At 35.6% G+C, this 16,388-nt stretch overlaps 2 protein-coding genes across 2 annotated transcripts; both read left to right on the plus strand.

The window, feature by feature from the left end:
• Positions 1-354: 354 nt before the first annotated feature.
• Positions 355-1,972, plus strand: LOC104089299 (aspartic proteinase CDR1-like). The gene has a single exon (XM_009594155.2). It carries the CDS (start codon positions 380-382, stop codon positions 1,745-1,747), a length of 1,368 nt encoding a protein of 455 aa, XP_009592450.1. The 5' UTR covers positions 355-379; the 3' UTR covers positions 1,748-1,972.
• A 6,449-nt stretch (positions 1,973-8,421) lies between these two features.
• Positions 8,422-9,845, plus strand: LOC104089300 (aspartic proteinase CDR1-like). Its single transcript, XM_009594156.4, has one exon. The coding sequence runs from the start codon at positions 8,677-8,679 to the stop codon at positions 9,721-9,723; it is 1,047 nt and encodes a 348-aa protein (XP_009592451.1). The 5' UTR covers positions 8,422-8,676; the 3' UTR covers positions 9,724-9,845.
• Positions 9,846-16,388: the final 6,543 nt, after the last annotated feature.

Raw genomic sequence — 16,388 nt, forward strand, 5'->3', positions numbered from 1 at the left:
ATGCCAATTGAAATTAATGTGGAGTATTACACATGGTGTAAATGGAAAAATATGGTAAAAAATGATTATATTAAATGAATCTTTTTTTAATATATTCCCTTAATTACATTCGCATCTTATATGGAAAATGAATATGTTTATGTAGTCAATTTTCAGAAAAATGTTTCATTTCCTACTCTGCATTTGGTATATCTTCTAACATTTCGTCCAAATTTGTTAAATTAATATGCATTCCCCAAAATCCCATATTCCTCGACTTTCCATATTCTTACATGCATTTTCCCACTCTCCTATTTTACCTATAAATTGGTACTAATATTTAGCTTTTTCTTCATCATTTCTAATAACGTACTTTCTACTCTCTCATAATCCTATAGTCATGAAGATGAATACTAAAGCTAGTACTCTCTTTTCTACATTTACTTTTTTAGCTTTTTTTCACCTTTCTTTAGTTTCTTGTCGCAAAATAATAAGCAATCCTAGTGGAAATGGCTTCACTCTTGATCTTATCCATCGCGATTCTCCTCTTTCGCCTTTCTACAACCCATCAATTACACATTCAAACCGCCTACGAAACGCCTTCCTTCGATCATTTTCACGGGAATCTTTCTTCAAGAAAAGTTCCTTTGCTAGTGCTAATGACACAATCCAATCGGATATTATTCCAATCCCAGGGGAATATCTTATGAAAATTTCTATTGGAACCCCACCAGTTGAAATTATAGCCATAGCTGATACTGGTAGTGATTTAACATGGACACAATGTAAGCCTTGCACTAGTTGTTTCAAACAAACAGCCCCTATTTTTGATTCCAAACAAAGCTCTACTTATAAAACCATAGGGTGTAACGCTGAAGAATGTGCATCACTAGAAACTTCTTCTTGTGTGAGAGGAAATATTTGTGAATATCAAATGAGTTATGGTGACCAATCACAAACTATTGGTGATCTTGCTTTTGACAAATTCACATTTCCTTCTACTTCTGGAAATAATGTTTCTATTCCTAATGTTGTGTTTGGTTGTGGTCATGACAATAGTGGCACATTCAATAACTATACTTCTGGTATTATTGGCTTAGGTGGTGGTGAAGTCTCAATTGTCAACCAATTGGATAAACAAATCAAAGGGAAATTCTCTTATTGTTTAATCCCAATTCCATTACAATCATCTATTTCCAATGCTACAAGTCATATCAACTTTGGCCATAGTGCCACTGTGTATGGTCCTAATGTCGTTTCAACTCCCTTGATAAAAAAGGAACCGTCCACGTTCTACTATCTAAATTTGGAAGGAATTAGCGTTGGGAATAAGAGGGTAGAATTCAAATCTTCTAAAATTGCTTCTTCTAATGCTTTTGGTGGTGATGAAGGTAACATTATAATTGATTCTGGTACGACGTTGACTTTTTTGCCTAATGACTTTTACTTGAATTTGGAGTCGATATTGTTGGAATCGATCAATGCAACTAGAATTGATGATCCTTCGGGCACTTTTGGTATCTGTTACGAGTCTAAGGATGGTACTATTGATGCTCCCAAAATTGTCGCGCATTTTACTGATGCTGATTTAGTGTTGGCGCCTTCGAGCACGTTTGCAGAAGTGGAGGAAGGTTTGGTTTGTCTTACATTAGTGCCAGCAGAACAAATTGCTATTTTTGGAAACTTGGCACAGGCGAATTTCCTAATTGGATATGATCTTGTTGCTAACAAAGTCTCTTTCAAGCCTACTGATTGCACTAAGTACTAAAGATTTAGTTAAGGTTGAAAAATTATGTAATGAATTTGGCTTGGCTAGCTAGTGTTATTTTATACCTTCTACGTTTGTTGGTCTTTTAATGTCATTAGCAGTTTCAAATGTTGTTGATCAATTCTGAATGACTTATATTTAGTTATTTAATTCAATCTGATGCTTACTAATGTAGATCTTTTTATGGTGTTCAATGAGCAGTTACTGTTAATTAGTCTTGTTCAATGATCTTGTTTGATTTTCAAAGCATTTCTATATTTGACATTACATATAATAATTGTTCTTCTTTTGCTTGACTTAATTCTTGACAGACAAATTCCCTTTCTTAATATTAATACTCATTTGCAAGTAGCAACGGTGTATAAAATCTGCAAAATTAAAGCATATTCTCTTATTACTTTAGTGTCTTCCAAAAACCACTGGATTCATGTGAATTATTTTGGGGGAAAAACATAACTAGGCAATATTTAAAAAAAAATTACAAAACTATAGCAGTAATTATTGATTATCATTTCTGGCAATTAAATATTAATATGTTGTAATAGCTTCCAACAGCGGAACCTTCTCTTTGCTGAGATTCATGCTTATTTCAGTCCTTAATTGCAGGTATTTTCGATCATTATTAGTTCGTTATATTTTCTTTTATAAACTAATATTTTACTTTTTCTTGTAGTAATCATAATATCACCAGTACATCACTAATTTATAAGCAGCGGAAGATAGAGATTTAGGGCCCACTTTTTGATAGATAAAAGGCAATAGCCTAGGAGATACTTGTACTTATTCCGATTTGACATTTCGGTGCATGTACTCCACAAAGTTTTATCCAGACACTTGAACTCGATCAAAACTAGTATTTTAAATGTTTCTCACCATTGACCAAGCTTATGTAGCATTGAGTCTGCTGAGTTGGACGAAATGTGTGAAATGCACGCATATAAAGCTAGTGTAAACAATGAATTTGATTTTTTTTTAAGAGATTAAATAAAAGAAAATTAAAAAAAAAGGAGAAGAAGTTAAGAAATTGTTACTTTATTATTAAAAATTTCCCCTCCCCTTCATGTACTCTTCTTCTCCCCAACCCAGCCACCCTCCCTTAATGTAACGACCCGATCGCTCATTTTAAGCATTTACGCTCCTTTCAACTATTTGAGGTCTTGCATAACTTCCTACGAGATATTATGACTTGTGTGAATTGTCGATTTTGGTTTTAAGGTATTTCGGAGTTAGCTTGGAAGAATGAATTTCATGTTGGAAGCTTAAGTTGAAATAGTTGACCGGATATTGACTTATGTATAAACGACCCCGGAATAGAGTTTGATTATTTCAATAGCTCTGTATGGTGATTATGGACTTAGGAGCATGTCCGAAAAATTATTTGGAGGTTCGTAGTAGAATTTGGCTTGAAATGGCGAAAGTTGAATTTTTAGAAAGTTTGACTGGGGGTTTAACATTTTGATATCGGGGTCGGAATCCGATTTCGGAAATTGGAATAGGTTCGTTATATCATTTATGACTTGTGTGCAAAATTTGAGGTCAATCGGACTTGATTCGATAGGTTTCGGCATCGAATGTAGAAGTTGGAAATTTCATAATAGACTAAAGTTCAAGTGAGTTCGCACAAGACCCAACTTCAAATGAGCATAACTCTCATGATACGAAGTGTTATATAGTGTATTGCCTATCAAATAAAATATCTTTGAGTGTAATTTCTAACGCTTCAAACCGTTTATCAATTGGACATTCCTACAAGAAGTTATGACCAAATTACCAAAGGCTGAAAATATGCGATTCTGCGACCAATTCTGCGATCGCAGAACCATTATGCGATCGCAGAAGTAGTTATGCGACCGCAAAATGGTCGCAAACCTGTCCAGTGAAGTCCATTTCTGGGCATCGATTTTGCGGTGCATTTTGCAACCCGCATACCCATTCTGCGGTCCATTATGCGACTACAGACCTACTTTCGGAGGATTAATTTTTCTATTTTCATAACTCGATCCCATTTTGATAAATAGGCTTTAGGACTCATTTTGGAGCAAAAATCTGACCTTTTTAGAGAAAAGGGAGAGTGTTCTAGAGAGAGGCAGAAGCTAAAGTGCTTTGTTCATCAAGATCTTGTTCAAGCTTTGAAATCCAACAAGGAAATATCACAAGATCTTCACCCAAGAGGTAAGGTTTTAACCCCTAGTCTTCAAATTTTTGAGTTTGGGTAAAGATGGGTGATTAACAGTATGATTCTTGGGTGTAATAGTATTATTTATACATATCAATAAGGTTTATGGAAAGATTGTTGAGTTCAAATGGGTAAAGATTGGGTTGAAAATAGTAAACATCTTCAGTGACTTTAATTGAAGATTTGAGGGTCGAGTTGATGTCGTAATTTGATAAAATTTGTATGGTTGGACTCGTGGTTGGATGTTCATTCATATTTTATAACTTTTGTTGGGTTCCGAGATGTGGGACACACGGACGATATTTTTAGTTAATTTCGGATTTTATTGGAAAAATTAGTATTTTCTTATGGAATTAATTACAATAATTGGTATTGATTGAATCGAATTAATTGTGGCTAGATACGAGGCCTTCGAAGATCAATTCTTGTGGCAAGGGCATAGCGGAATAAAGAATTACACGGGTTGAGGTAAGTAACACTTCTAAACTTGGTTCTGAGGGTATGAATCCCCGAATTTGGTATGATATGAATTGTTTGGTGGTGACACACACGATAGGTGATGAACATGTAGACGTGCACCACAGAAAGTGTGTCTTGAATAAATTCTGTGAATTAGTAAAATTAAAGAATCATGTTATTATCTGAACATATGGCACGTGTTAGAGGAATTAAGTTGAGGCTAGTAATAAAGATCATTTTTAGGCTATGTGCCGATATTTTAGGACCCATGGGGTCGTGATGCTGTTGAATTAATTGTTCAAAAATATACATTTCACCCTCAGTAATAATTGTCCATTGTGAGGATATTTATGGGATTGAGCTGCGCAACGCAACAGGCCATTTGGCTTTATATATGTTATTATTAAATGGATCGGGGTTGCCCGCCTGTAGCAGGCCGGAATGGCTTTATACATTATTATTGTTCTGGATCGGGGCTGCCCGCGTGCAGCAGGCCTTATTGGCTTTACTATTTTATGGATCGGGGTTGCCCGCCTGCAGCGGGCCTTATAGGCTTTGTTATTATACGGATCGGGACTGCCCGCCTGCAGTAGGCCATATTGGCTTTGTATTACGCTTGGGCTGAAAGAGCCCCTCCGGAGTCTGTACACACCCCCAGTAAGCGTAGATGATCATCGATATTCGGGATGGACTTCCCAGGGCATGGACTTGCCTTATTTACTACTTATATATATATATATTTGGGATGGATTTTCTTAGGGCATGGACTTGCCTTACTTATTTATATTGTAATGAGTTATCTGGATATGGATCTTGTCAGTATTATTTATATTTTGGGATAAATTATCCCAGGGCTGGATTGGCCTTATACGGTACTAGGTGAGTGACTGTCAGTCGATGTGTACTTATATACGGGTTGGAACATCCCTGGGCTGGATTGGCCATAAACAGTACCGAGTGACCAGATAATTTTTTACCAGTATTTACATGAGGTCTTTCTACTGAGATGTCATATGCCTCATATCATGCAGCATTGATCTATTTCACTTGTACTGAGTTTAACTGTTGAACTTGAAAGCATGCTTATATTTCTGTACTATTATTTTTACTGGACTGTACCTGCGGAGCTCATTATTTCTTTCAGCCCAGAGGTTAGTCTTGTTACTTATTGAGTTAGTTGTACTGATATTATGCTCTGCACCTCGTGTGCAGATCCAGGTGCTCCCGGATACGACGACTGCTAGAATTCAGAGTTATTTCTGTTGGAGAGTATCAAGGTAGCTGCTTGACGACCGCAAACTTGATTCCCTTCCTGTTTAGTTATTGTACTGTTCTATACTTCAGACAGTGATGTTTATCACTCAGACTTTGTATTCATTTAGATGCTCATGTACTCAGTAACACCGGATTTTGGGAGTGATAAATTTAAAATTTTGAGATTTCTTCCGCTGAATTTAGTTATTTCGTTTTCAAATTTAAAAGAAATGGTGGTTTATTGAGATTTTTGGCTTGCCTAGTATTGAGATAGGCGCCATCACGACATGTGAGATTTTGGGTCGTGACACTTAATTTCCTCCATAGTGCTCTTCTTCGCTAACCCCTCCCCCTTTATATACTCTTCTTCTTCTCCCTTCATACTTGCCTTCCTACAAAAAAAATTGTGTTTCACCTCCGATTTTTGCTTTCATTTTCTTTGTAAAGAAGAAAAATAAATCTAAAGGTAAGTCAATAAACAACACGTAATTTGCTAACAATATAGGACATTATATCATATTTCATTGAGATAATCATGCCTCTTTCGCCTGCTACCACTGCCACCTGCTTTACTACTCCTCCCTTCTCTTTTTCTTTTACTAAAACCCATCGTCTTCTTCCCGCCTCCATCTCTTATCTTGTAGGTTTGTTCTCTTCTACTCAACTCAAGCATTGTCGCTTCTCTTTCCCTTTTCACTTTTAATCACAGGCCTATTTAATTTTGGATTTATAGTTCTTAAAACTCAGAAGCTTCATTCCCTTAACGGAATTGGAACATTTACTGTCACAAACAAATTCAAACTGCTAGTCGCCTGGGTTTCACCCAACCTTCCCATTCCTCTGGTAAGTAGTACTCCTACATAAAAGATGGAGTAGAAATAAATTGAAAAAATAATGATGTGGCATACAAAAAACTGAGGTGGACATGGATATGTCATCCACGTAGGATTGTTGAAGAGCACGCAAGATCAGAGGGTTTAAAAGAGTTGTTTTGAACTAGTAGAGGTGTCTGGATGAAACTTTGTGGAGTACAAGGACCGAAATGTCAAATCAGAATAAGTATAGGTGTCTCCTAGGCTATTCTGGCTAGATAAAAATAGGATTAAGAAAATATATAATATCAATCTGATAGGTATAATAAATGTTTATTTTATTTGAAGTATTTTTTCCAAATGAAACTATCAATGTATTTCAAGAATTCAAATGTATGCCATATGTATTTTGAATATTTAACTGTATAATGATGGTATAATTTAAGTAACAACAAATATTTCAAATATATGATTATATTACAAGTATGTATTTTTAATTATTAACTACATAATATCAATGAGAGTTCTTATATATTGTATAATGCTAGTATAATTAATAATGTATTTTAATGATTCAAATGTGTTGTTATGTATTTGCAAATCATATATGTTTGATACTATAAATTGATGAAATTGGATACAATATTCACCAGCACAGCATGTAGCGCAATCATCATTGCTGGAATTACTCGGATTTCCCGACGGCCGTATTTTGACAAATTAATTAATACCGAGAAAGCATCCGTCGGAAGAACTGTGTGTTGTGCAAGAGTTGTTTGAGAAAGATGATAACATCAAGGGCGGATCAACCTTTTCCTGTGGTCCACAATCCATTCTCCTTAATCGTTGGTGCTCGTTCTATTTTGATTTGAACGGGCCGGAGCTCCCGAGGTACATATGGTCGGCCGTCTTCCTTAATGCTTCCTTTATTCAATATCCATCACGCTAAGAATAGAGAGTGATCAATATCGGACCCTACTGACGTTCACCCGACGACCGGGACTAATGATGCTTGTGTCTTTTCAAAAAGATTAATTAGATATGTGCAAAAATATAATAAGCAAAATAAAAAATTAGATATAAATATAAAAAATGACACCCCTTATTATAATAATAATTTAGTCAGTTCACTTTTTAGACTCCACTTAGGAAACTTTTTCTGTACGCCACTGTTGAGATTAGTGTATGGAGAATTTTCAGTAAGAAATAGTGAAGACTTCTGACGCTATAATTAAGAAGGAAAGGGAGAGTTAGAGATTACCAACACTTTAAAAACTGTTGAAGAAGACCCAAGAAAGTGTCATTCAAAAAAGGGTTAGACTTCTTGGACAAACTTGAACTTATTTACTTGGAAAGAGGAGGAAGAAAGGGAAAATTTGTTAAATTATTATTATTATTCATTAATGGTAAATAATTTAAAAGAATTGTTACTAGAAAATGAAAATAATGTAAGGGCAATATAGCAAATCATAAAAGAAGTTACTGTTACAAAATCAAATCTGGAGAAGGCTTTCCAATATAATATCATACATATTTTTATGAGTATCTAGTTGTATTTCCAAAGAAAGTTAAATAATTAATGTCTAGAATGTCAGTGTATTGTATTATAGAAAGTATGGAAGGAAAAAAAGGAGTATATGGCATGAATCTTATTAGATATAGTAGTTCCTTAATTTATATAATTATATATCCATATCTTTATGGAAAGTGAAACTCAACTTTCCAAAATATTGCACTTCATACTCTTGTATTTGGTAATTGTAACAAGAACTTACCTTTTCCACTACACCACCACACTACTACTTCCCATCTTTTGACTTACCATATTAGTCTTAAACATACAATTTTTTACCTATAAATGGTACTAAACAGTGTCTCCTCTTCATCATTTCTTATAATTTTCCAAAATCTTGTCAACTCTCCAAATCTTTAGCCATGAAGATTAATATTAAATCTTTCAATCTTATTCCTACATTAGTCTTTTTAGCTTTCTTTCATCTTTCTTTGGTTTCGTGCCGTAAATCCATAAGCAGCCATACTGTAAATGGTTTCACTCTTGATCTCATCCATAGCGATTCTCCTCTTTCACTTTTTACAACCCGTCAAACACTCCATATGACCGTCTCCGAAACGCCTTCCAACGATCATTTTCCCGTGCTTCCTTCTTCAAGAAAAACTCCATTAATGCAATCCAATCGACGATTGTCCCAATCCCAAGTGAATACCTTATGAAAATCTCTATTGGAACTCCAACAATAGATACCCTTGCCATTGCTGACACTGGTAGTGACTTGACATGGATACAATGTGAGCCTTGTGTTGAGTGTTTCAAACAAGTGGCACCTATTTTTAATCCCAAAAATAGCTCTTCTTACAAACCAATTGACTGCAAACAAAAAATATGTCAAGAAGTAGGATCTTCTGCATGTAAAAATAACATATGTGGTTATGAAGTGACTTATGGTGACCACTCTGAAACTAGTGGTGATCTTTCTAGTGAAACTTTCACATTTTCATCTAATTCTAGTCAAAATGTCTCAATTCCTAATATCATCTTTGGTTGTGGACATGACAATGGTGGCACATTCCCAAATACCACTTCTGGCATCATTGGCTTAGGTGGTGGCAATGTCTCAATTGTCAACCAAATGAATCAAGAAATCAAAGGGAAATTCTCTTACTGTCTAATCCCATTGGAATCATCAATTAATTCCAATGCAACTAGTCACATCAATTTTGGTGACATTGTTGTTGTAACTGGTCCTGGCGTCGTTTCAACTCCCTTGATAAAAAGCGAAGAGACAGAAACATTCTACTTTCTATCTTTAGAAGGTATCACTGTTGGGAATAAGACTTTGCCATTCAAATATTCTTCTAAAATCAGTTCCAACGATCAAGGTAACATTATAATTGATTCTGGTACGACACTTACGCTTCTCCCTTTCGAATTTTACTCTGATTTGGAAAAACAATTGGTGGCTTCGATAAATCCTACTAGGAAGGATGATCCATCTGGACTTTTTAAGGATTGTTACGAGTCTAAGAATGGCACTATCGATGCTCCCAAGATTGTCGCGCATTTTACGAATGCAAATGTAGAGTTGTCACCAATAAACACATTTACACAAGTGGCTGAAAGTTTGGTTTGTTTTACAATATTGCCAGAGGTGGATATTGCTATTTTTGGAAACTTGGCACAGAGGAATTTCTTAATTGGATATGATCTTGTGGCCAAGAAAGTTTCCTTCTTGCCTACTGATTGTACTAAGCATTAAGGGTTTATAGCAAAGGCTGTGGATAGGGGTTGACAAGTTATACATATAATGAATTTGGCTTGGCTAGCTTGTATTCTTTTATTCCCCCTTTGTTTGTTGGTCTTATAATGTTGTAAGCAATAATACAGATGTTCAATTCTTGAAGATTGACATGTATTTCATCTGATGCTTAAAATGTGGAGATCTTTTTATATGTTCAATGGGCATATATACGTATTAGACACGTCTAGAAAGTCAATTAATGAATTGTATTATACACGTTCTCAAGGAAAAATATGGAAGATACAAAAAGGAGTAACTAATGACATGAATCTAATTTTTTAGATAAAGTAATATAGTACTAATTAATTACATGAATCTAATTCTTTTACCTATACTAATAAAGGAACCTCTTCGTCATTCAACATTCTCCAAAATCAACTCTCCAAATCCCAAGCCATGAAAATTAATACTAAAGCTTTCACTCTTTTTCCTACATTAGTCTTTTTAGTTTTTTTCCATCCTTCTTTGGTTTCTTGCCATAAAATGGGAAATGACTTCACTCTTGTCTCATCCATCTCGATTCTCTTCTTTCACCTTTCTTACAATCCATCAATAATGACACATCGTTCGATAACTAAACTTTTAGGGCAATTGGCTTAGGTAGTGGAGAAGTGTCAATTGTCAACTAGATTAACCAGTTAGTCAATGAAAAATTCTCTTATTGTCAGCCAGATAAATCAATTAGTCAATGAGAAATTCTCTTACTGTTTGATCCTATTAGAATCATCAACTAATTATTCCAATGCGACTAGTCACATAAATTTTGGTGACAGTGTTGTCGAGTCTGGCCCAAGCATCGTTTCAACTAATTTGATACAAAAAAAAAAAAAAAAAGAAAAAAAAAAGATGTATGCTACTATCTAAATTTGGAAAGTTTCAATGTCGGGAATAAGATTTTGCTATTCAAATTATCTTCTATCACTACTAGAAATCTGGTAAAAACCGACCAAAAAAACCGACCAACTTTGATCGGTAATGGCCAATAACAGTCCAAAACATGACCATTTACATGTGGACGGTATTTTAGGGGTCGGAAAGGTATACCGACCAAAGTTGGTCGGAAATTACCGACCGACTTTGGTCGGTCAATTAAATTCAAAAAAAAATATGTTGCAAAAAAAAGACCAAAGTTGGTCGGTATTTTAATTATGTAATTAAAAGATTCACCATCTGGGAATCGAACCGGGTCTGTACTGTAGCAGGATACTATTCTTACTCTTTAATTTGATTTATACTCTTTAATTGTATTTTCGAACGAAAATAACCGACCAAAGTTAGTCGGTTTTATTAAAAATAAAATTACCGACCAAAGTTGGTCGGTTTTTTAAAATGACCGGCCGAATTAACCGACCAACTTTGGTCGGTTTTTTTAATATTAATTTTTATTTATTTTAATTGAAAAATCTATCAAAGTTGGTCGGTTTCTTGAAAAATAAATTTCGCGGACTCAAAAATAGTTTCCCGCATTTTTGCGCCAAAGAAAACCGACCAAAGTTGGTCGGTTTCGTAAAAAAATTTTTAAAAATAATATTTTGAATAACCGACCAACTTTGGTCGGTTTTTTGACCGACCAAAATTGATCGGTCGACCTTGGTCGATTTTTGCCGAATTTCTTGTAGTGTATAGTAAACTCCAGTTATGATCAAGGAAACATTATAATTGATTCTGGTTAGATGTTGTCGTATCTTCCTAATGATTTTTACTCAGATTTGGAATCAACATTGGTGGTTTCAATCAATGCTACTAGAAGAATTATTTGTTTGGGCTGTTTAAGGTACATTACGAGTGTGAATGGCACGATTAATGATGCTCCCAAAAATAGGTAGGCTAGGAACACGTGTATTAGCCGTATTTTGCACTCTAATTACTTTACTTAGAGCATATTTGAGCTTAAATGATGGGATTTGTACTTATTATGTGTTTTATGCTTTGTAGGAGATGATTCCGAGTTTAGAAGATGTTCTGGAGCTAAATCGGATAATTTAGAATTTTGAAGTTTAAGTAAAAGCCCAAACGATTAAACTAGGATCGCTTCCAGAGCTTGTGGACCGGCGTTGCATACTAAAGTTGGAAGAAAGCACAAGGGCTAGAGCAAAATGTACTACTGCATCGCATAAGGCATGTCATGGAGTGACGCATTAGTATAAAAGTTTGTCAAAAATTTGAGAAGTTCAGAGGGTTGTAGTTTTTGAGTCTCATAGAAAAATACACTAGTGCGACGCATAGCGCGTGGCATAGCGCGTGGCATAATGCGACGCATTAGGATAAAATTTTGTCAGACAAGCTAAGTTCAAAGAGTTTACAACCGAGCAAAATACACTAATGCGACACACCCTGCGTAACACTGTGCGACATGTGAAGTGTAAAACGTTTGCAGGCTTTCCCATTTCGGCTCAAAGAGAGTAGTTTCGTCTGGATTCCTTTCTACTTGGTATAAATACACGGGAAACACATTTTTGAAGGGACCTTAGATCTACGGAAGATTGGAGAAGCATTGGAGACTCAAAGCACAATGATTCATCATTCTTTCCTCAACTCAACACCCGAGTTTGGATTGAATTCATGTTTTCTTATTATTCAACTTTATTTGTGATGACTTCCTCAGTGAATATGGAGTACTTTACCTTAGGGTTTGACGAATATAGTATTTTGATTGATATTTGTGGATTTTAACTCTAGTTCTTTGCTTGAATTCGTTTATGGATCTTTGAATTATTTGCATCTTTATTCGCCAGTTTATTTAATCGAAAGAGAAATATTTTAGTGATTATCTTTGCATTATTTTGTTTGGTTTAATTCAGTGATTCTTTTAAGTAATTGAAATATCTTGTTAAATTGTTAATTAAATCAAGTTAGGAGCATATTCGAGAGACGTTTTCCTGAATACTAATACATAAACACATGCTTGCATATGTTCACAGTGTTTATATTAGTTCACCTCGTAGAGTTAAGATTTAATCGAGAGAGGAGTCTTGACTACACGTTTGAACTAATCATCAAGTGAATTCGTGCGAATCATTAGAACTTTAGAGTGAATTGAACTAGAGTTAAATCCCAAATAACTATCTTACACATATCCTGTCATGACCCTTATTTCTCCCATTGATATTTCGGAGTTGCTCATCTCTTATCTTTCTATGATCAATTGATAATTATTTTAGTTTCATAGTTAATTTTAGTTATTAATCATCCCAACTAAAGTATTAATCATCCTGAATAGCATTAAGCTATAAATTACTTGAGTATTATTTAAATCTAATCCCTATGGAGACAATAATTAAACTATACTATCTTTGGCTAGCGAGCATTAATTTCGTATTGTGTTTTGCGCTCGTCAATTTTTGGTGTTGTTGTCGGGGATTGGCAATCAATTGTGTTCAAAATAGTTTTTGCTACTAATTTAGGAACCAATTTAATTTTATTCTTCACAATTTTTCTCTTCTGTGTACAGGAAACATGTTAAGTTCTTTGGTGTATGACTCGATCTTCTTCAAAAGGAGTGATCACATACGATCCAGAGGTGGAAAAACATCTGCAACAATTGAGGAAAGAGAAAGAACTCACCGAAAAATTCTTTAGGATATATTCAACACAAGAGAACATGTCTAAGAACGGTGAGGAGATAGTTGATTTTGTTGCACGAGAACCATCCCAACAGGAAGCAGCCACACAGGCAGTTGCTGAAGTGTAACGACCTGGCCAGTCGTTTTGAGTATTATATCCTCGTTTCCTTATTTATTTCTTATTCCTTGCTCATTTGTTGTTATGTGACTTCTTGAGGTAGTTGGTTTGGTTCCGGGGATGTTTCGGAATGAATTGGGACACTTAGTCCCAAGGTTGGAAGCCTAAGTTGAAAGAGTTGACAGTATGTTGACTTATGTGTAAATGGCTCCGGAATGGAGTTTTGATGGCTTCGATAGCTCCATAAGGTGATTTTGAACTTAGGAGTGTGTCTGAATATTGATTTGGAGGTCCGTAGATAATTTTGGCTTGAATTGATGAAAGTTGAAAAAATAAAAGTTTGACCGAGAGTTAACTTTGTAGTTACCAGGCTCGAATTTTAGTTCCGAAAGTTGGAATAGGTATGTTGTGTCATTTATGACTTATGTGCAAAATTTAAAGTTAATCGGAATTAGTTTGGTATGTTTCGGCATTGGTTTTGGAAGTTAGAAGTTTATAAGTTCACTAGGCTTGAATCGATGCGCGATTCATAGTTTTAGTGTTGTTAGATGTGATTTGACGCTTCGAGCGAGTTTGTATGATATTTTAGAACTTGTTGTTATGTTTGATTGAGGTCCCGGGAGCCTCGGGTGTGATTCGAATCATGCATTTTGAACTTGGAGGGGCGGCTAAATTTTTTGTTGTTGGTTTCCTTATAAGCGATCGCAAAGAGTATTGTAGGCAGCTGCGGAATTGGTGCTATGCGTTTATCCTACCCTTCCCAGACCCCGCTTGTGGGATTAAAGTGGGTTGTTATTGTTGTTCGCGAGAGGGTGTCTGCGATCATGAAGCTTGGGGAGTCAGTGAATCGTGAAAGCGTGGGTTAGGTCGCGTTCGCGAAGAGGAAAGGAAGAGACTGGAGTTCACGCGATTTGTTCATCACGATCATGTGAGGAGGTTCGCGATCACGTAGGTTGATGAGAATGTGAGTCTTGTTTGCGAAGGGTATTTTGAGAGCAACTAATTTTTGTTCTTCGCGATCACGAGCGTCTTTCCGCGATCGCGAAGAGGAACATCTGGGCAAAATATAAGATTTCAAAAATAAGGATTAGAGTAAAATTTCATAATTGGACTTTGAGAGCTCGGATTGAGGCGATTCTTGGTGGGATTTTTAAGAAATTGATTAAGGTAAGTGATTTTAACTCGGATTTGGTTAATATACATGAATATATCATTATTTTCATTATTTAATAAGTGTTTTGGGTAGGAACAATTGTAGAAACTTCATAGGCTTTAATTTGAGGATTTGAAGGTCGAGTTGTGATCGGAATTGAGTAATTTTGGTATGGTCGGACTTGTGGTCAAATAGGTGTTCGGATTTTGTTAATTTTATCGGACTCCGAGACGTGGGCCCATGGTTGACTTTTTAAGTTGACTTTTTGACCTTAGTTAAAGATCGTAGCTTTATTAATTGGAATCAATTCCTATAACTTTTGTTGATAGTATTACGTTATTTTTTGCTAGATTCGAGCCTTTCACAGGTCGATAGTGGGAAGGGCTTGCTAGCGGAGTGATTTGATTTGTTTAAGGTAAATATCATTATTTAAACTCGGATGAGGCACTAGTTGCCTAAATTGTTGTGATAGCTACGTGCTATTGGGTGCGCACATGCATGGGGATGAACCCATGTGCATGCACCGAGGTCATTTATTCATGTTAGGGTTGTGCTCGGGCTTTTGTAAGCCTAGGATTGACATTTAAGCTTTAAACTATGATATTTCTCATATTTGTAACATTTGTGCGAACTATTTGAGCCATGTTTGCGGCTGTATGGAGGTTTGATCCCTGAACGAACTTGATAAATGCTTTTCAGTGATGAAATTGCTAATTTGAGCTATGATAGCACACTTTGCACGTGCCTACACCTTAGCATGTCATTTATACCAGTCCAGGAGCATGATAATTGTTATTCATTCATCACTTACATGTATACTTGTTTAATTGCTCATGTATGATATGTTTGGACTGGAGGCATATGACCATGCCGGGCGGATTGTGTTGTTATGCCTGAGACCATACCGGGCGGATTGTGTTATTAGCACATGAGTTATCCGTGCATATCCATATGTTGATGTTATTGGCACGTGAGTTGTCCGTGCAGGTTCTATTATTAGCACGTGAGTTGTCCGTGCACCGTATGGATACAGATCCATTCCCCTAGGGTCTCCCTCTCATGTTTCTCTTTTGATGGTGTACACACGGTTATTGTGAATATTGATCAGTGGTTTGGAAAGGATATGGAAAGTTGGGGGAATCTGGCCAGTGTTGTGTTGGATTTTACATTTCCTTTATCATTTATCGATTTAACAGCATATCACCTCTATATGCCATGATATTATCTGAGCAGAGAATTTGAGAAACTGTACACATGAACACATGGATGTTTTCTCACAGAATTTGATGAGTTAGTTTTCAATGATGTTCTATACTGGTTTAAAAGATGGAACTATACAGGTGATAGCTATTATCATTAATAATTTATGCTTCTTTTACCTTGCCGTGTTTATTTAAGATACTTATTGAGTACATTGGGTTAGTTGTACTCATACTACACTCTGCACTTCGTGTACAGATCTAGGTACTTTTGAGCACAATAGTTATTAGCTTTGGAGCCATATCTATTTGGAGACTATCGAGGTAGCTGCCTTGGCGTCCGCAGACCTTGACTCTCCTTCTTTTTAGTTATTTGTATTGTTCTATCTTCCTAGATAGTGTTTTTAGCAGTTAGACTATGTTGTCATTTAGATGCTCATCTACTCAGTAACACACGAACTTTGGGGGATTATATATTGAGTCGCGGTATTTTTCTTACCAGTTAATTGTGAGATTTTGCACTTAAGCTTATTTTATTATATTTTCAAATTTAAAGATGCGCGATTTATTGTGATTGTCAGCTTGCCTAG

This window comes from Nicotiana tomentosiformis, chromosome 12, assembly GCF_000390325.3.
Source record: "Nicotiana tomentosiformis chromosome 12, ASM39032v3, whole genome shotgun sequence".
Lineage (NCBI taxonomy): Eukaryota > Viridiplantae > Streptophyta > Magnoliopsida > Solanales > Solanaceae > Nicotiana > Nicotiana tomentosiformis.